The 12,742-nt window shown below is 37.3% G+C and overlaps 1 protein-coding gene across 2 annotated transcripts in view; it reads left to right on the forward strand.

Annotated features, from left to right (window-relative positions):
- LMBR1 (limb development membrane protein 1) overlaps window positions 1-12,742 on the forward strand; it is a 74,651-nt gene that overhangs the window by 43,430 nt on the left and 18,479 nt on the right. For both annotated transcript variants that reach the window (XM_076331920.1, XM_076331921.1), the window contains 4 exons: window positions 5,694-5,820; window positions 6,245-6,313; window positions 8,838-8,902; window positions 10,064-10,136. In XM_076331920.1, coding sequence (XP_076188035.1) covers window positions 5,694-5,820; window positions 6,245-6,313; window positions 8,838-8,902; window positions 10,064-10,136 — 334 coding nt within the window. The remainder of the gene's footprint in view (window positions 1-5,693; window positions 5,821-6,244; window positions 6,314-8,837; window positions 8,903-10,063; window positions 10,137-12,742) is intronic.

The following is a 12,742-nucleotide window of genomic DNA, read 5'->3' on the forward strand; positions in this document are numbered from 1 at the left end:
GCCCTGAGTCCATCCTGAGAACAACATTCCTCTCATTTTCAGACCTACAGAGAAATTTATGTTCAAATTGAAGACCAAAGATCAGATGCTTCCTTCCAACACTTCTACCTTTCTTTTAGCTCGCGTTATTGCTGTCCGTTTCCCTTTTGCTCTTTCTGTTTCACTTCCAGTTCATGTCTTTCTCCTTCTTCTTAGTGTTTTATAGCCTTCCCTCCTCTCTGCATATCCCTGGGGAGTAGGAGCAACACCAACAGTTACAAAAGTGAAGATGCTTTCTGAGCCCCTTCTCCATAGTAAAAAAATGTGTTCATGTCATGCTTATTTTTTGAGATCTTCAGGGAGTGTCTGAAGAAGTAACCATGGCCTACATTGCTTCATCCACTTCCTTTGGGGACTACGTGTCCTGGTTACAGATTCAGATTTTCTAATTTTCCTGACTGGCAAATAATCTTTCTAATCCCAGGCTTTATTCTAGACAAGTTTTTTTTAAAAGCAATATAATTTTTCTAGATCCTCCTACTTCCCTTATTTCTTTCCCACTCCTCTCTCCTCGTGCACACAAACATAAGTTGAAGTCACAGCAATATTCTCAGTGTGTAGCAGTGAAAGTATAAAAACCCACCACCTTAATGTGTATTTCCATTCCCCATTTAATTTTATAACTTCAAGCTCAATTACATTTTGTGTAGTTTGTGATTTTCTTTTTGATATCTGGTATCTGTAGCACTGTAAAAAAGACTTTTAAAATCTTGGTGTGTTTGGTTTGGTTTTTTTGTTACCTCTCCAACTTAAGCAGCATCCCAGCAGTAATTGGCCAAGAGAAAGTAAGGGATTTGACCTCCTTAAAATTGACATGCTAATAGAAGTACTGCAGGGGTCAGCTTGTCGTACTGAAAATAAAGCAAGTGTATTGCCTGAGCTCACTCTTCTCGTTCAGAATTGTCTTATTGCCGTATTTAAAAACAACCCAACTTAGCCTGAGGTGGAGTGGAACATTTTTAATTATTCCTAAAGGCTATGGTTGTGTTCATCTCATAAATCGACAGCATGGGAGCGTTACTTAAGGCTGTGTAGTTAATGCTGTACTGAAATCTGAGTTTGATATTTTAATTAATAGTGGTGTCAAGGTTGTTCTGCTTATGCCCCCCTTAATAAGCTATATAGACACTTATAATTTGCTTCAGTCTGCATCTTACGTTTGAATTCTTTAAATACTAGAATGTAGAATAGATGCAAATCAGTCTTTTTTCCTCACTGTGTCAGTATCCTGGAGGTGTCCTTCTGGTGCTTTACTGTGCAGTCCATGCTTGGTTTGGAGATAAATAAATCCCTTCTCCCTTAAAACAGGTTAAACTGTAAGTGGAATTGCATTAAAATAATTCATAAGACAGTGAATTAGTTGTGGTATATGCATTCTGTTCGTAATGAAGGACACCTTAAGAATGTAGTAGTAGTTGTGTTCTCAAATGCAGGTTTGAAAGCTGAGATCTGGAACAACTTTCTGAAAAACCTGATGCAAGCTGGTTGGTTGTATAGTGCCTACTTTCCTTGTTCTTACCTGTCAGAACCATTAGGAAAAGAAGACTAGATGAAGACTTGGACAACTTAATTTTCCTTCTTGAATACAATATGGAAAGCTAAAAATACAAAGTATTTTCCCATTCCTCTTTCTTATAGTCAGTTTAGTTTCCATAGGAATGTTAAGCAGCGATCATAGGAGCTCATGAAGCAATTTCTCCTGATTAAACAATCGAACTGGAAAACCCTGATGTAAAAGGTGACTATTTCTCCCCCCCTTCTTCCCTTACCTGCCCCTGTATGTGTACATACATATGCACGTGCATACACACTTACCTTGCTGGGTAGGCCACCTCCTTCATTTGTGTGGTAAAGGTTTCCTTTGTTTCCAGTTACACACTGACAATGAGGAATCACAGAACTCTTCCAATTGATTCAAATGCAGTCACTTTTTTGACACTAAGATTTAGTGCTGTATGACTATTTTCCCTTGCTTAGTTAGAATGCTAATTTGAAGTAGTCCTATGTACCTACACTACATGTTTTTTCAGGTTGTATTCACTTGTTAATTCTGTAGTCAAGACAGATACGATGGTGTAGACCGAAGATGAACAATAAATGTACTCTTACAAGCTGATTTGAAACTACCAGTTTTAGATGGGATTGTTGCTGGTTTTGAAGATGGTAGACTCTAATGCTCCTTTTCACACAAAGAAATGTGAGGAGTAATTGGATTCAAAAAGTGCAACAAGTATTATGTGAAATAGAAGTGGCAATATCTTCCATGCCATGAAGATATGCCGTGACATTTGGTTCATCTAAGAAATCTGAGTAATATAATGGGGCTGTGGGAGAGAAATGAAATGACTCCAAGAAATGTTAAGCCAAAACCAAAATGTCAGTGAAGAGGTTTTTGCTCAGGAAAAAAAAACAAAACTCAGCGTTGAATTTCAAGGTTTATTTGCATAGTTTTGCTTTCATTGAAATAAAATGAAATGTTGCTTGTATTTACCTGTTTTTCTCTCTGTTCTCAAAGTCAGGAGTATGGATTTTTGTCCAGCTCTTAAATTAGTGATGTTACTAATGATAATGTTCAAGCTTTAAATTTTTCACCTGAAAAAACAAAAGTACCTTCAGCAAAAATAAGTAGTAGTAAGGGTGTCTAAGGCTCACTTCTCATTTTTTTTTTTTTTTTTTACTGTGAGGGTGCCTGAGTGCTGGCACAGGTTGGCCAGGCAGGTTGTGGACTCTCCATCCTTGGAGGTACTCAAAAGCTGCCTGGACACAGTCCTGGGCAACCGGCTCTAGGTGGCCCTGCTTGAGCAGGGGGGTTGGACCAGATGACCTCCAGAGGTGCCTGCCAACCTCAACCATTCTGTGATTCTCCAGGAGTTTTGTGTGTGTGTGCGCATGGGGGGAAATTCTATACCTCTCATTCCTTACAGACAGCAGCTACTTGACAGGTACACTAATGTGTGTGTGAACTAATGTGCCTGGAACATTAGTGTTTTAATAGGGCACAGTTTTAAGGGTGCCTAATTGAGATTTAAGTATTTACCTAAATGCTTTAAGCATCTTTTTTTTTTTTTTTTAAATCCTGGACTCTTACCAGGTATTCATTAGTGCCTATGACAGAATATTTCTACTTAGTCACTTCACTGAAGTTCTTCAAAATGTTACTATTTTACTATTTTTAAATGATCATCAGTGTGTGAATCCTATTGTGTGTGTGCTGTGTAATATAAAAATTGTTCTGCCCCTTGGAGTGCACTGTCAGTCCTGCTTTTCAATACATACATGAGACTGTAGTATCAGTGATGTATCAGATAGGTGCGGAGATAAGTGTAACTAGTGAGAACAGAAGGAGATTGATCCAACTTTCTGAGAATCAAAGATTATTCAAACTAGAATGGAAACCAAAAAATGGGGAAGGCTCATTAGGCAGGTAACAGGCTTTGTCTAGAGTTTGTGCCAACGGTACTTTTGGCCAAAAGCAATGGTTACCTCCAAGTACTTGCTGTGGTCATCTCTTTTTTTTGAGAGAGTGTTTTTGTATTGTCCTAATCTTACCTGTCTTCAGAGAACACTTACAGTAAATATGAAAAAATGTTATTTACAGTTGACCATCTCCATCACAGTGTGTTTCGTGTTTATCTGTTTTGACAATTGTGCTACTCCATCCAAGGGAGGAGGATTTGGTGTTCGGGTTGCCATGTAAAATGAAATATTTTCCAGGTTTGTCCAGAAGAATCTGTTGCTGTGAAACTTGAAGTCAGAGAGGCTGAGATTTGTGCATGTGTCTCATAGTAGGGAAGTAAGGAATCCACTTTCTGTGGCTAAAGCTTTCAGAAACCCAGAAGGTAGCTTTGTATTTTCCTCTTCCTAGGAGAGAAAAGGAGTCTTCAAGGTTTTTGGAAAGCTTGAAGCAGATCTTTGCTCATGCATCCTTGAATGTTTTGGGTTTTCTTCTAATCCTGTGACTTTCTTCTGTGGTAAAGTGAAGGCTCTATATCAATGCTCAGTATTTAGACTGTAATCTGTTAGGTTCCTGGTAACTTATTGCTAGAGTTCACAACTTTAATATTAAACATGTGGCTATTTAATCTTCAAGTACGTATATTTGGCTTAGATGCTCACCTTCAAAATAACTCATAGAAGACAAAGTTAGTTTCTGAGCACTACAAAAATAACATTTTAATAACTTAACAACCTCAAAGCCACTTTTATTATACACAAAATACATTCTAGGAGTAAATCCATATCTATCCATACTACCTTTAATTTGAAATTTGCTCTTTGAGATCCTTTATGGAGTTGGACTTAATCTACCCACTTAAGCCTTAAGGGGAATTTTGTGAAGGTCTCTTTTTGTCTGTTTTTTCCTTCATGCTACCTTAGCTGTTCTGCAGACGGCTGATGGCGGAGAGGAATTGGTGTGCTAGAAGAGGTCAATGCTCATGATTAGGATGCCTGAGGTCCTCATTCATGGTTGGATGCAGTGGTTATGCAGGGAGCATAATTTTTAGGGTAAATGCCATGTAAAGGTTACCCTCTTGTGTTAAGCAGTGAGGGAAGAGGTGATAAAAGTAGACAAACAATAAAGTAAAGCAAACTTTCTGCTTTTAACTATAAAGTAGACCTTTCAGTGGAATATGCCCAAGTTGGGGTGAACCTATGTGAGAAACGAGATTGGGTTTGCTTGTGGAGATGTATACTGGCAAGGGAAGAAAAATAAAAGTAAAATTGTTATGTGAACAGCAATCTGATGGTCCCTTAATGGCAAGGATGTCTGAAGAAAGTGTCCCAATAGCTTTATTGCTTGAAATCATTAAAACTGGTGTTAAAAACACGGGTAAAAAAACCCTAAATATGGTTTTGTATATTATTTTGTATATTTACATTTGCAAATCTAACACTCAACTATTAGAGTGTTGTTACATTTTTAGAGTCAAGAGCAAATGCTGTGATATAACCCTGTAGAGCTGCGATTTGTGTATGTTGTAAGCGAGACGTACGTGTTTCATTCAGCGCGGAGCATGCAAAGATGGGAGGTAATGCATGTGGTGGCGGCGGCAGCAGCAGCGTGTGGGCAGACTAAGACCGAGCAGTACTCCGACTGTACGCTTGAGGGCTCTGAAGACTGTGAGGAATGGCGCAGAAGCAATTGCAGTTTAAGAATGTATTTTAACTAAATTGGTGCGTTGTACCTGCGCGGGGTTTAATGCTTGCTGGGCCATTTGGCTGTTTGCCATAATTGTCTTTCCATTCCCTTGATTGGAATCATAGATAAAAATTTGCTAATCCACTTTCTTTGCTGAAAGTATTAGAAAAGTAATCCATCTTTTAAAGATGCTTGAGCAAAATCATATGGTATAAAGAATACTTTATGGAATAATGAGATTAATGAGAACTGTAAGGCGTACGCAATTTAAAACATTCTTCTGTGGTTTTAAGGGGAAAAACGCAATCTGGGCACTCTAAAGCCATAAGTACTTCCTTTTTTTATGCACTGCCTTTTAAATGTGCATTACGTGTTATGCTTTTGTCTACATGATAAAATGTGCCTATATATTTAAGAAGGAACTGCTATTTATTTGTATTTCTTATGTTTGAAAATATCCGATTCAAAGTTCTTGGCTGTGTTCTTTCCTCCCTCTCCCCTCTTCTGCCCACAGGGCATCAGAGCACGCATTTTGGAAACCCTTGTAATGCTTATTCTTCTTGCGCTGCTTATCCTTGGAATCGTATGGGTGGCTTCAGCACTCATAGACAATGATGCTGCCAGTATGGAGTCTTTGTATGGTATGGAATTTAAAAAACCACCACACTAGTTTCTTTTTAATTATGGAAATGGATGTTTTCAATTAAATGTATTTCTAGTAAATGCTATGTGAGTATTGCACAGGTTGTGAAGAAGCTGTATTAATTTAGTCAATACCATTTTTTCTGTTAAATCAGTTTTTAGCATGCTGAAAAGTTCCATGCTCATGTGGACACGCCGTATATTAAAAAGTGACTTAAGTGATAAAAGCTGAAGATATTTTCCAAGCTAAAGTACTTGGGGATTTAGTTGCCTGCAGGATTATTAACCTAGTAATTCTTAGTTTATACTTGAAAATACAATTGTTCAATCCTGAACACTTAAGAAAAGTTAATTCAGTTGTGTTTGTGACATAAGTAGCCTATTTGTAATAAGCTAAGGCAGTGCTCGATACTTTCTTTACAGACCTCTGGGAATTCTACCTCCCGTATTTATATTCCTGTATATCACTGATGGGATGCTTGTTACTTCTGTGTAAGTATTCTCCTGATTATACCAAAAAGTGAATGATTTTATTTATTTTTTTCGAAGATTAAAAGAAACTGTTTTTCATTGTGAAAATTAAGATTGTTAAAGTTGAGTGTGAAAAATGGTGGTTTTGTTTTTGTTTTTTTTTCATTCTTAAGTTTAAATTTATATCTAAATTTGTTCGGTTTGGGTTCTGAAGTTTGTGAACAAATGCTACCTTACGCTTTCAGGTTTTGAGGAACTTCACACCTCGCCCAAAATAATTTCAATTTTTAACTTTTTAAAGCAGGTATTTGAAAAATAGGGACTCCATTCTGCAAAGAAAAGCACAATTTTTAAATGAAGTGTCTTCAGGAGGTCAGCAGTATGGAGAGAAAGTTATTTTGGAACACTTAGTTTGTCCTATATTCAGTAAATGATCCTTCTTCCTTTTTTAATTGAAAAATCTTCCTGTATAGACAAAAGTTGGAACACAGTGCAATTAGCTTTCATAATCACAAAACTGGTATCTGGCCAGTCTGGAGGTCAGTTATACAATTACATATAAAACAAATGCAATAAAAAAACCCAACCTTATGCCAACTGGTCCTAACCAGAGTTCAGTCATCCATGTTTAGGGGAATAAGAAAGATGATGGAAGGCTCCAAATTCCACTTGTAATTTCAGCCTCTCCCCCACCCGCCCTCCCCAAATAATTTTTAGAAAATTGCTGAGAAGAGGACAGAACATCTCACTTTCTAGATTATCATGGTTTCACCTGTTCTCCAGGCTTTACAGGTTTACAGCTAACACTTACAGGGCTGTCACTGTGGAGAAAGGGTAGGGAATGACAGTTTGAAATTATAATTTCCTTAAGTTAAATAACTTCCTTAAAACTAAGCAGATCTGTCTCTGAAAGGTGTTGCTCACAGAGACCTCGGTGAGTCTTCTTATGTTCTCTGTACGTGGAGATTCTTAAATCCACTTTAATGGAGGGAGAGGGGGAAGTGTAAAAAAAAAAGTGGTTCTGAATGTCTCATGTAGGCTGTTTAAGAGTGTGATTCACAAGAGTTGCTGAATGTTTTAATGGGGGAGTTGGCTTACAAACTTCCTACATCTGTCTTGCAGTTTGTTTCAGCAGAGCTGAAAACACAGCATGTGTTCTGGGGCTATTGTAAACCAGTTCACCAAAATAATTGGGATTAAATGCCAATTTTTGGAAGAGTTATTTGTAATTTATACAAGCAAAGCACTGAAGTTATTTAAGGCCCTCCAAGCTGTTATATCTGTGTAGCTGAAAGGGCAGCATACAGCAGTGAGAAAGTGGTAGATACCAGGGTAGAGTTTCATGAGATCTTCAGCTGGCTTAATTGCTGAAGCAGTGTATGAGTAAGGCTTATTGCAGTGGTGATTTGGAGCATCGCTTCCTTTCTCTTTTCTCCTTTGCCTGCAGGCTTCCTCTGTAGTAAAGGAAGACTAGCTTAAGTTAGCCTTTTTGAATACTCTTGTATTTTTACTGTAATACATAGTAGTCATAGTGAAACACTAGTTAATAAAAATAAATGTAATCCTCACTATAAAATCTTGCGTGCTGCTTCTCTTTTTTTTTTTTTTGACAACACTGTTTTATTGTAATGGAAACTACAAATGTATATCCTCATCCATACTGTTACAAATTCCTTCCATCTCTTACACACTTCAGTATTTGAAGGCTGTTCTCCCTAAACTGTTGATTTTTACTAATAATTTTCTATTATAATGATTTGAACCTTTCTCCCAACATACATAGATGCACCATACCTGGAAACCATTACAGGCTATGATCGCAAAGGGCCAATTGTTATTTCATAGAAAAGTAGCTTAAAATCTGGTAGCTGAGCCTACTATTAACTGAAGTTGCAGTATAACTTTCAGAGCAAAGCAGCTTCATGATCTCTTGACATTACAGCGACACCTGTGCTGATAGATTAAATGTGCCTGAGATGTTCTCCAGTGCTGTGGCCAACTAGTGTTGTTCCATCCATGACATTGCAGTTTGCGGAAGGTGGCTGTGTATGTATTGCCTCATGATAATGGTTCCTGGACTGCATGAACTCCAAAACTGCACCTGGGAATTGTTTGGGAAAGTGCTAACTGGCCCAGGGCAAATCATGCCAGGGATAGTTCTAGCAATTTACTGGTGTAGACAATCAAGTCTTAATGCCCAGGAATGTATCCTGGCACTGCTGAACTTACTAGTGTAGACATAGCCTCTGGTGCCATGTGCTTTGAATAAATAATTACTTGAGCAAGTTTAAGATATCTGATTATATGGTGTTCCTTGTTGACAAAAAAAAATTCACAGTTATGCTCTTGGAGGTGAGAGATGCTTGTCTTGTTCAGAATTCATATGATAGCAGTGTGTTTTAAAGTTCGTATTGGAGTTTGAAGCTCTTGTAGTTCTCTTCAAAACCATACTGGGTTATATGTAGAACAGCACATTGAACATCCAAATAAAAATTGGTCTTTGGCTTACAAATCACTGTTTTGCATAATCTTTCTTCCTCTGCAGTATGCACGCCGGTGGGACTTTCACGGATGTTTACAGTAATGGGTCAGTTGCTGGTGAAGCCAACAGTAAGTGTTACACAAATCTGTCCTCGTGTGCTACCTGTTAGAAGGTAGAATGGCATTAGGGTACTTTTTTTTAGAATGCTTGCACTTCTACATAATTCTCTCTTCAGTGCATCAGAGTTTCGATAGTCAATACCTATGTACTTGCTTAAAATTTTTTGGATAGCACAAAAGCCTATGTTTTCCACAGAAAAAGGTTGTTTTTTTTTTTAATAGTATAGACTTCCTCTGATTTTCTAATTTATATAACTGCTACTGGTATTAATATTTATTGCCAGTATTGCCTATTATGTCTGTTTCGCAAATGCCTGAAAAGTGTGGACTTGTTCTGAATTCAGGAGCAAAGGATACAAGACCAAAGTAAGGCTGGATGACAAGAAGGGTACCTGGGTGTACACTTAGATGGGTGAAATGTAGGTAGTTGGCATCTGTAAGAACTTGTTATATGTAGATACTCTACTGTTCTTGTACTGAATGCTGTGAGGGAAGGGAGAAGTTTGTACCATGTGCAAGTGCTCTAGTGACTCTGCTGTCATGTTTCCTAGTTTGTGTTTACTAAAATTTGGGTGCACTTAAGTCTTGCATTCCTTTTCATTAGTCAGTTCAACCCTGAAAATACAAAGTAAATATATAGTGGTTTGCTATCTGTAAGCTTTAAACTCGAAGGAGCTAATAGTAAGGTAGACAGACTTCATTTATTTGGTTTTAGCTCCCAATATCAATTTGTATTTGCTTGAAATGTTGGCTTATGTGAAAAGTCACTTAATATACTTTTTCAAAATCTGCGGTTATTTTTGTTTAAATCAAATTAAGTATGAAGGTTGATAGGTTGTTAATTTTTTCCCAAGAAATTATTTGAATGATTTGAATATAGGTCAGATGTACTGTCCCTTCCCCTGTTCCCTAAGTCTCTTTAGATGGAAACTGAACATAAGAACTTTAATCTGAAATGAGAACTTAACAGAAAGTTTGCTTGCAGTAAAGAAATAGATCTGTAACAGAATGGAATCTTTCATGGAGTTCTTCTTTGTGTCAGTATTGTAAATTTGTAGACTATATATTTAAAATACAGGTTACTAAAACAAAACAAACCTGACTAGTGCAGTCAGGAAAAACAAGTGAGACTGATACTCAGTCAGTTCATGTTTCTGTTCCCAAATACAGATCCTTGAAGACCTAGATGAGCAGATGTATATCATCACGTTAGAGGAAGAAGCAATTCAGAGGAGGCTTAATGGTATGCTTGTTCTGATACTGCTTTAAATACAGTATTTAGAGTAGAGTGGTTCTGGTCACGAGTATTGATCTCACTGTTACATAGCCTCTTCTCTCAAAATAGAAAATTTCAACATCTTAGTAGGTAACAAGCATTATATAGGCTTACATTTTATTGCTCACTGTGTTGTTCAAGATTGGCTTTTGTGTGTGTGTGGTTTGCTTTGTGTTGTTTTTTAACATGTTCATCAGCTCTAATATGTGAATATTCTGAGACTGAGAAAGTAAATTGAGTAGTTGACCAGACCCACCGTCCTTACTGCAAAATAATAGTAAATGACTGTATTTTAGCCTTGTCTGAAGAACAGTGAACTTAACTTAGAATAGCAAGAGGCTCAACTTCCTGTATTACGAGTTTTGTTTTTTGTTTGGAGGGTTTTTTCTGTTTTAGTTCATTATTATTTAGAATCTTAAGTAATAATTCATTAAACATCAGAGCAGTCCTTTATATTCTAGGAGCTATTTGGTGAATTTAATAATTTTAATAATTCTAGTAATGAATAATTACAATGAATAATAATACAAGAAGTCTAAAACGTTTGTATAGTATTACAATTTTGCACTTCTTGATAAGATGTTTGTTTTGAAATATTTCAAAAGCAGTATGAAGCTTTGGCTTCTGAGAGAGGGAGTATTGTAGCATGGCAGGTACCAATAATGGAAAATATATCAATTTTATAAACCTGGAAATCGTGTTGTACAAATTATTTTCTGAATTGCTTTTAACTGCATGGATAAGCCATCCATCCACAATTTATACAATTGCTTCAGGTTGGAAAACCAAAGAATATTCATGTCATGACACATCCATTGTTGTGTTGTCTTATGACTTATTTTAGCCCTAATTTTCCTCATTTCCTGCCTTTCTGTCTTACTCTTCAGTCTTCTGTCATGTATCTCAATCTTTTCTTCTTTCAAGTCTCAGTAAGTCTTCTTTCGAAGTTGCTTGGTCAGCGAAAGTACCCTTGATAACAGTAGATCGTGGTTGTCATCTTTATTCTGGTATTTAAAATTTGTGGAGGAGTAGTGACTTCTTTGTGCTGAAATCAGCCATGGTTTCAGTTTGAAAGTAATGTTCACCTTTGCTGTTTTGGAAGCTTAGGTTTTTATACTGACACAGGTATATATATGCATACACATACAGACACGCAAAAGGTGCACACAGTGAATGTCTTTGAAGCTGTGATGGGATAATTATAATTGTTCTGTGTGTTTGATGTTAGCTAGCAACTGTAAAATATTTGTTACTGAATATTTTATGTTGTCATGGTGATCGTGCTTATGTACAAGAAAAGTGATACAGAAAAATGACCCAATAGTTATTCAGGTATCTATTAGAAGTAGTGCAGAGTGGTTTCCACTATTCTGGTGGAGAATGTGATTATTTAGGTGATGATTGTCTGCTGCTTTTCTGCGTAGAAGTCTGTGACAGTTGCTTATATTGCAATTTAGTAATATCACTTGTGAGGTGGACCTAGTCTGTTTGTAGGCATCTATTTAATTGGATCTGGATTTAGGACATGTGCAGGTGGCTTCCCTAACCACTAGCCGAAAGACTGGATTCTCTTTCAGTGGATCGGTTAGGATTCAACGTAAAGTGGAACTGCAACCCGCCCATGTTCCACAGAGCTCTCACCAGCCTGCTCTTGAGAGGTGAAAGATGTGGGGCTTAAATGTCCTTTGACAGGAGAGGGAACTGAATTCTTCTGTTTGACGTGCTGAGGGAATGGTACTGACACCGCCATCTGAAGGAATGCTTGAAAACCCATAGTTTGGTGTACAGAGAAAATTAACGGACTTAAGCTGAAAAGTAAATAAAAATCTAAACTTGGATAGAGCATGTATGTGGAGGGCAATATGTTATATGCACAAGAAGATACTGTGCAAGATTTTTGTGAGTAATTATTTAAGTAATTTTAAGAATGGTTCTCACTTATGTGGCAAGCATGGAAAGCTTCATCTCTGCCAGAAGTCTTCTTAATACATACAAATTACACCAGAAAAACCCATAACATTTTTGTCAGAACTCTGAAGACTCACGTTTATCATGTTTGTTGCATTTTTAAAAAATGTGTACAAATGGAGGTGTGGTGCTAATTACATCAATAAATGTAGTGCTGTGATGTTAGAGGCCATAATCGGTGACTTAACACACAGGTTGTGTAAGTATTTTTGTTGCTGTATTGGAGCAGACATGTTAGGCTACGCGCTTCCCGTGCCATGGCTATTGCAACTCTTCCACAGTTGTGGTAGTGGAAATATATGTGCTTAAGTAACCCTGCTGGAGAGTTTTGCAGTAAAGTGTTCTGAAATATATACTCCATTTAGATGTCTAACCAAAGAGTTGAATTTTTAGTAAAGCTGCAGAGGACCAGAGCACAGGCTCAAGCAATACTTGGTGATTGTCAGTGCTGATTTTTCTTTTTTCTTGGTGGAATAATTGCTATCACACTCCTAACGCTGCTTTGCCCTGTCCTAATTGATATTTCCTCAGACAATGCCTGGACATAGGAAGGGGGTAACATGAATCACTGTTCCCGCTGAATAGGCTGGGTAAAGCCTCTGTTT

The sequence above is a fragment of the Aptenodytes patagonicus genome, chromosome 2 (genome assembly GCF_965638725.1).
Source record: "Aptenodytes patagonicus chromosome 2, bAptPat1.pri.cur, whole genome shotgun sequence".
Lineage (NCBI taxonomy): Eukaryota > Metazoa > Chordata > Aves > Sphenisciformes > Spheniscidae > Aptenodytes > Aptenodytes patagonicus.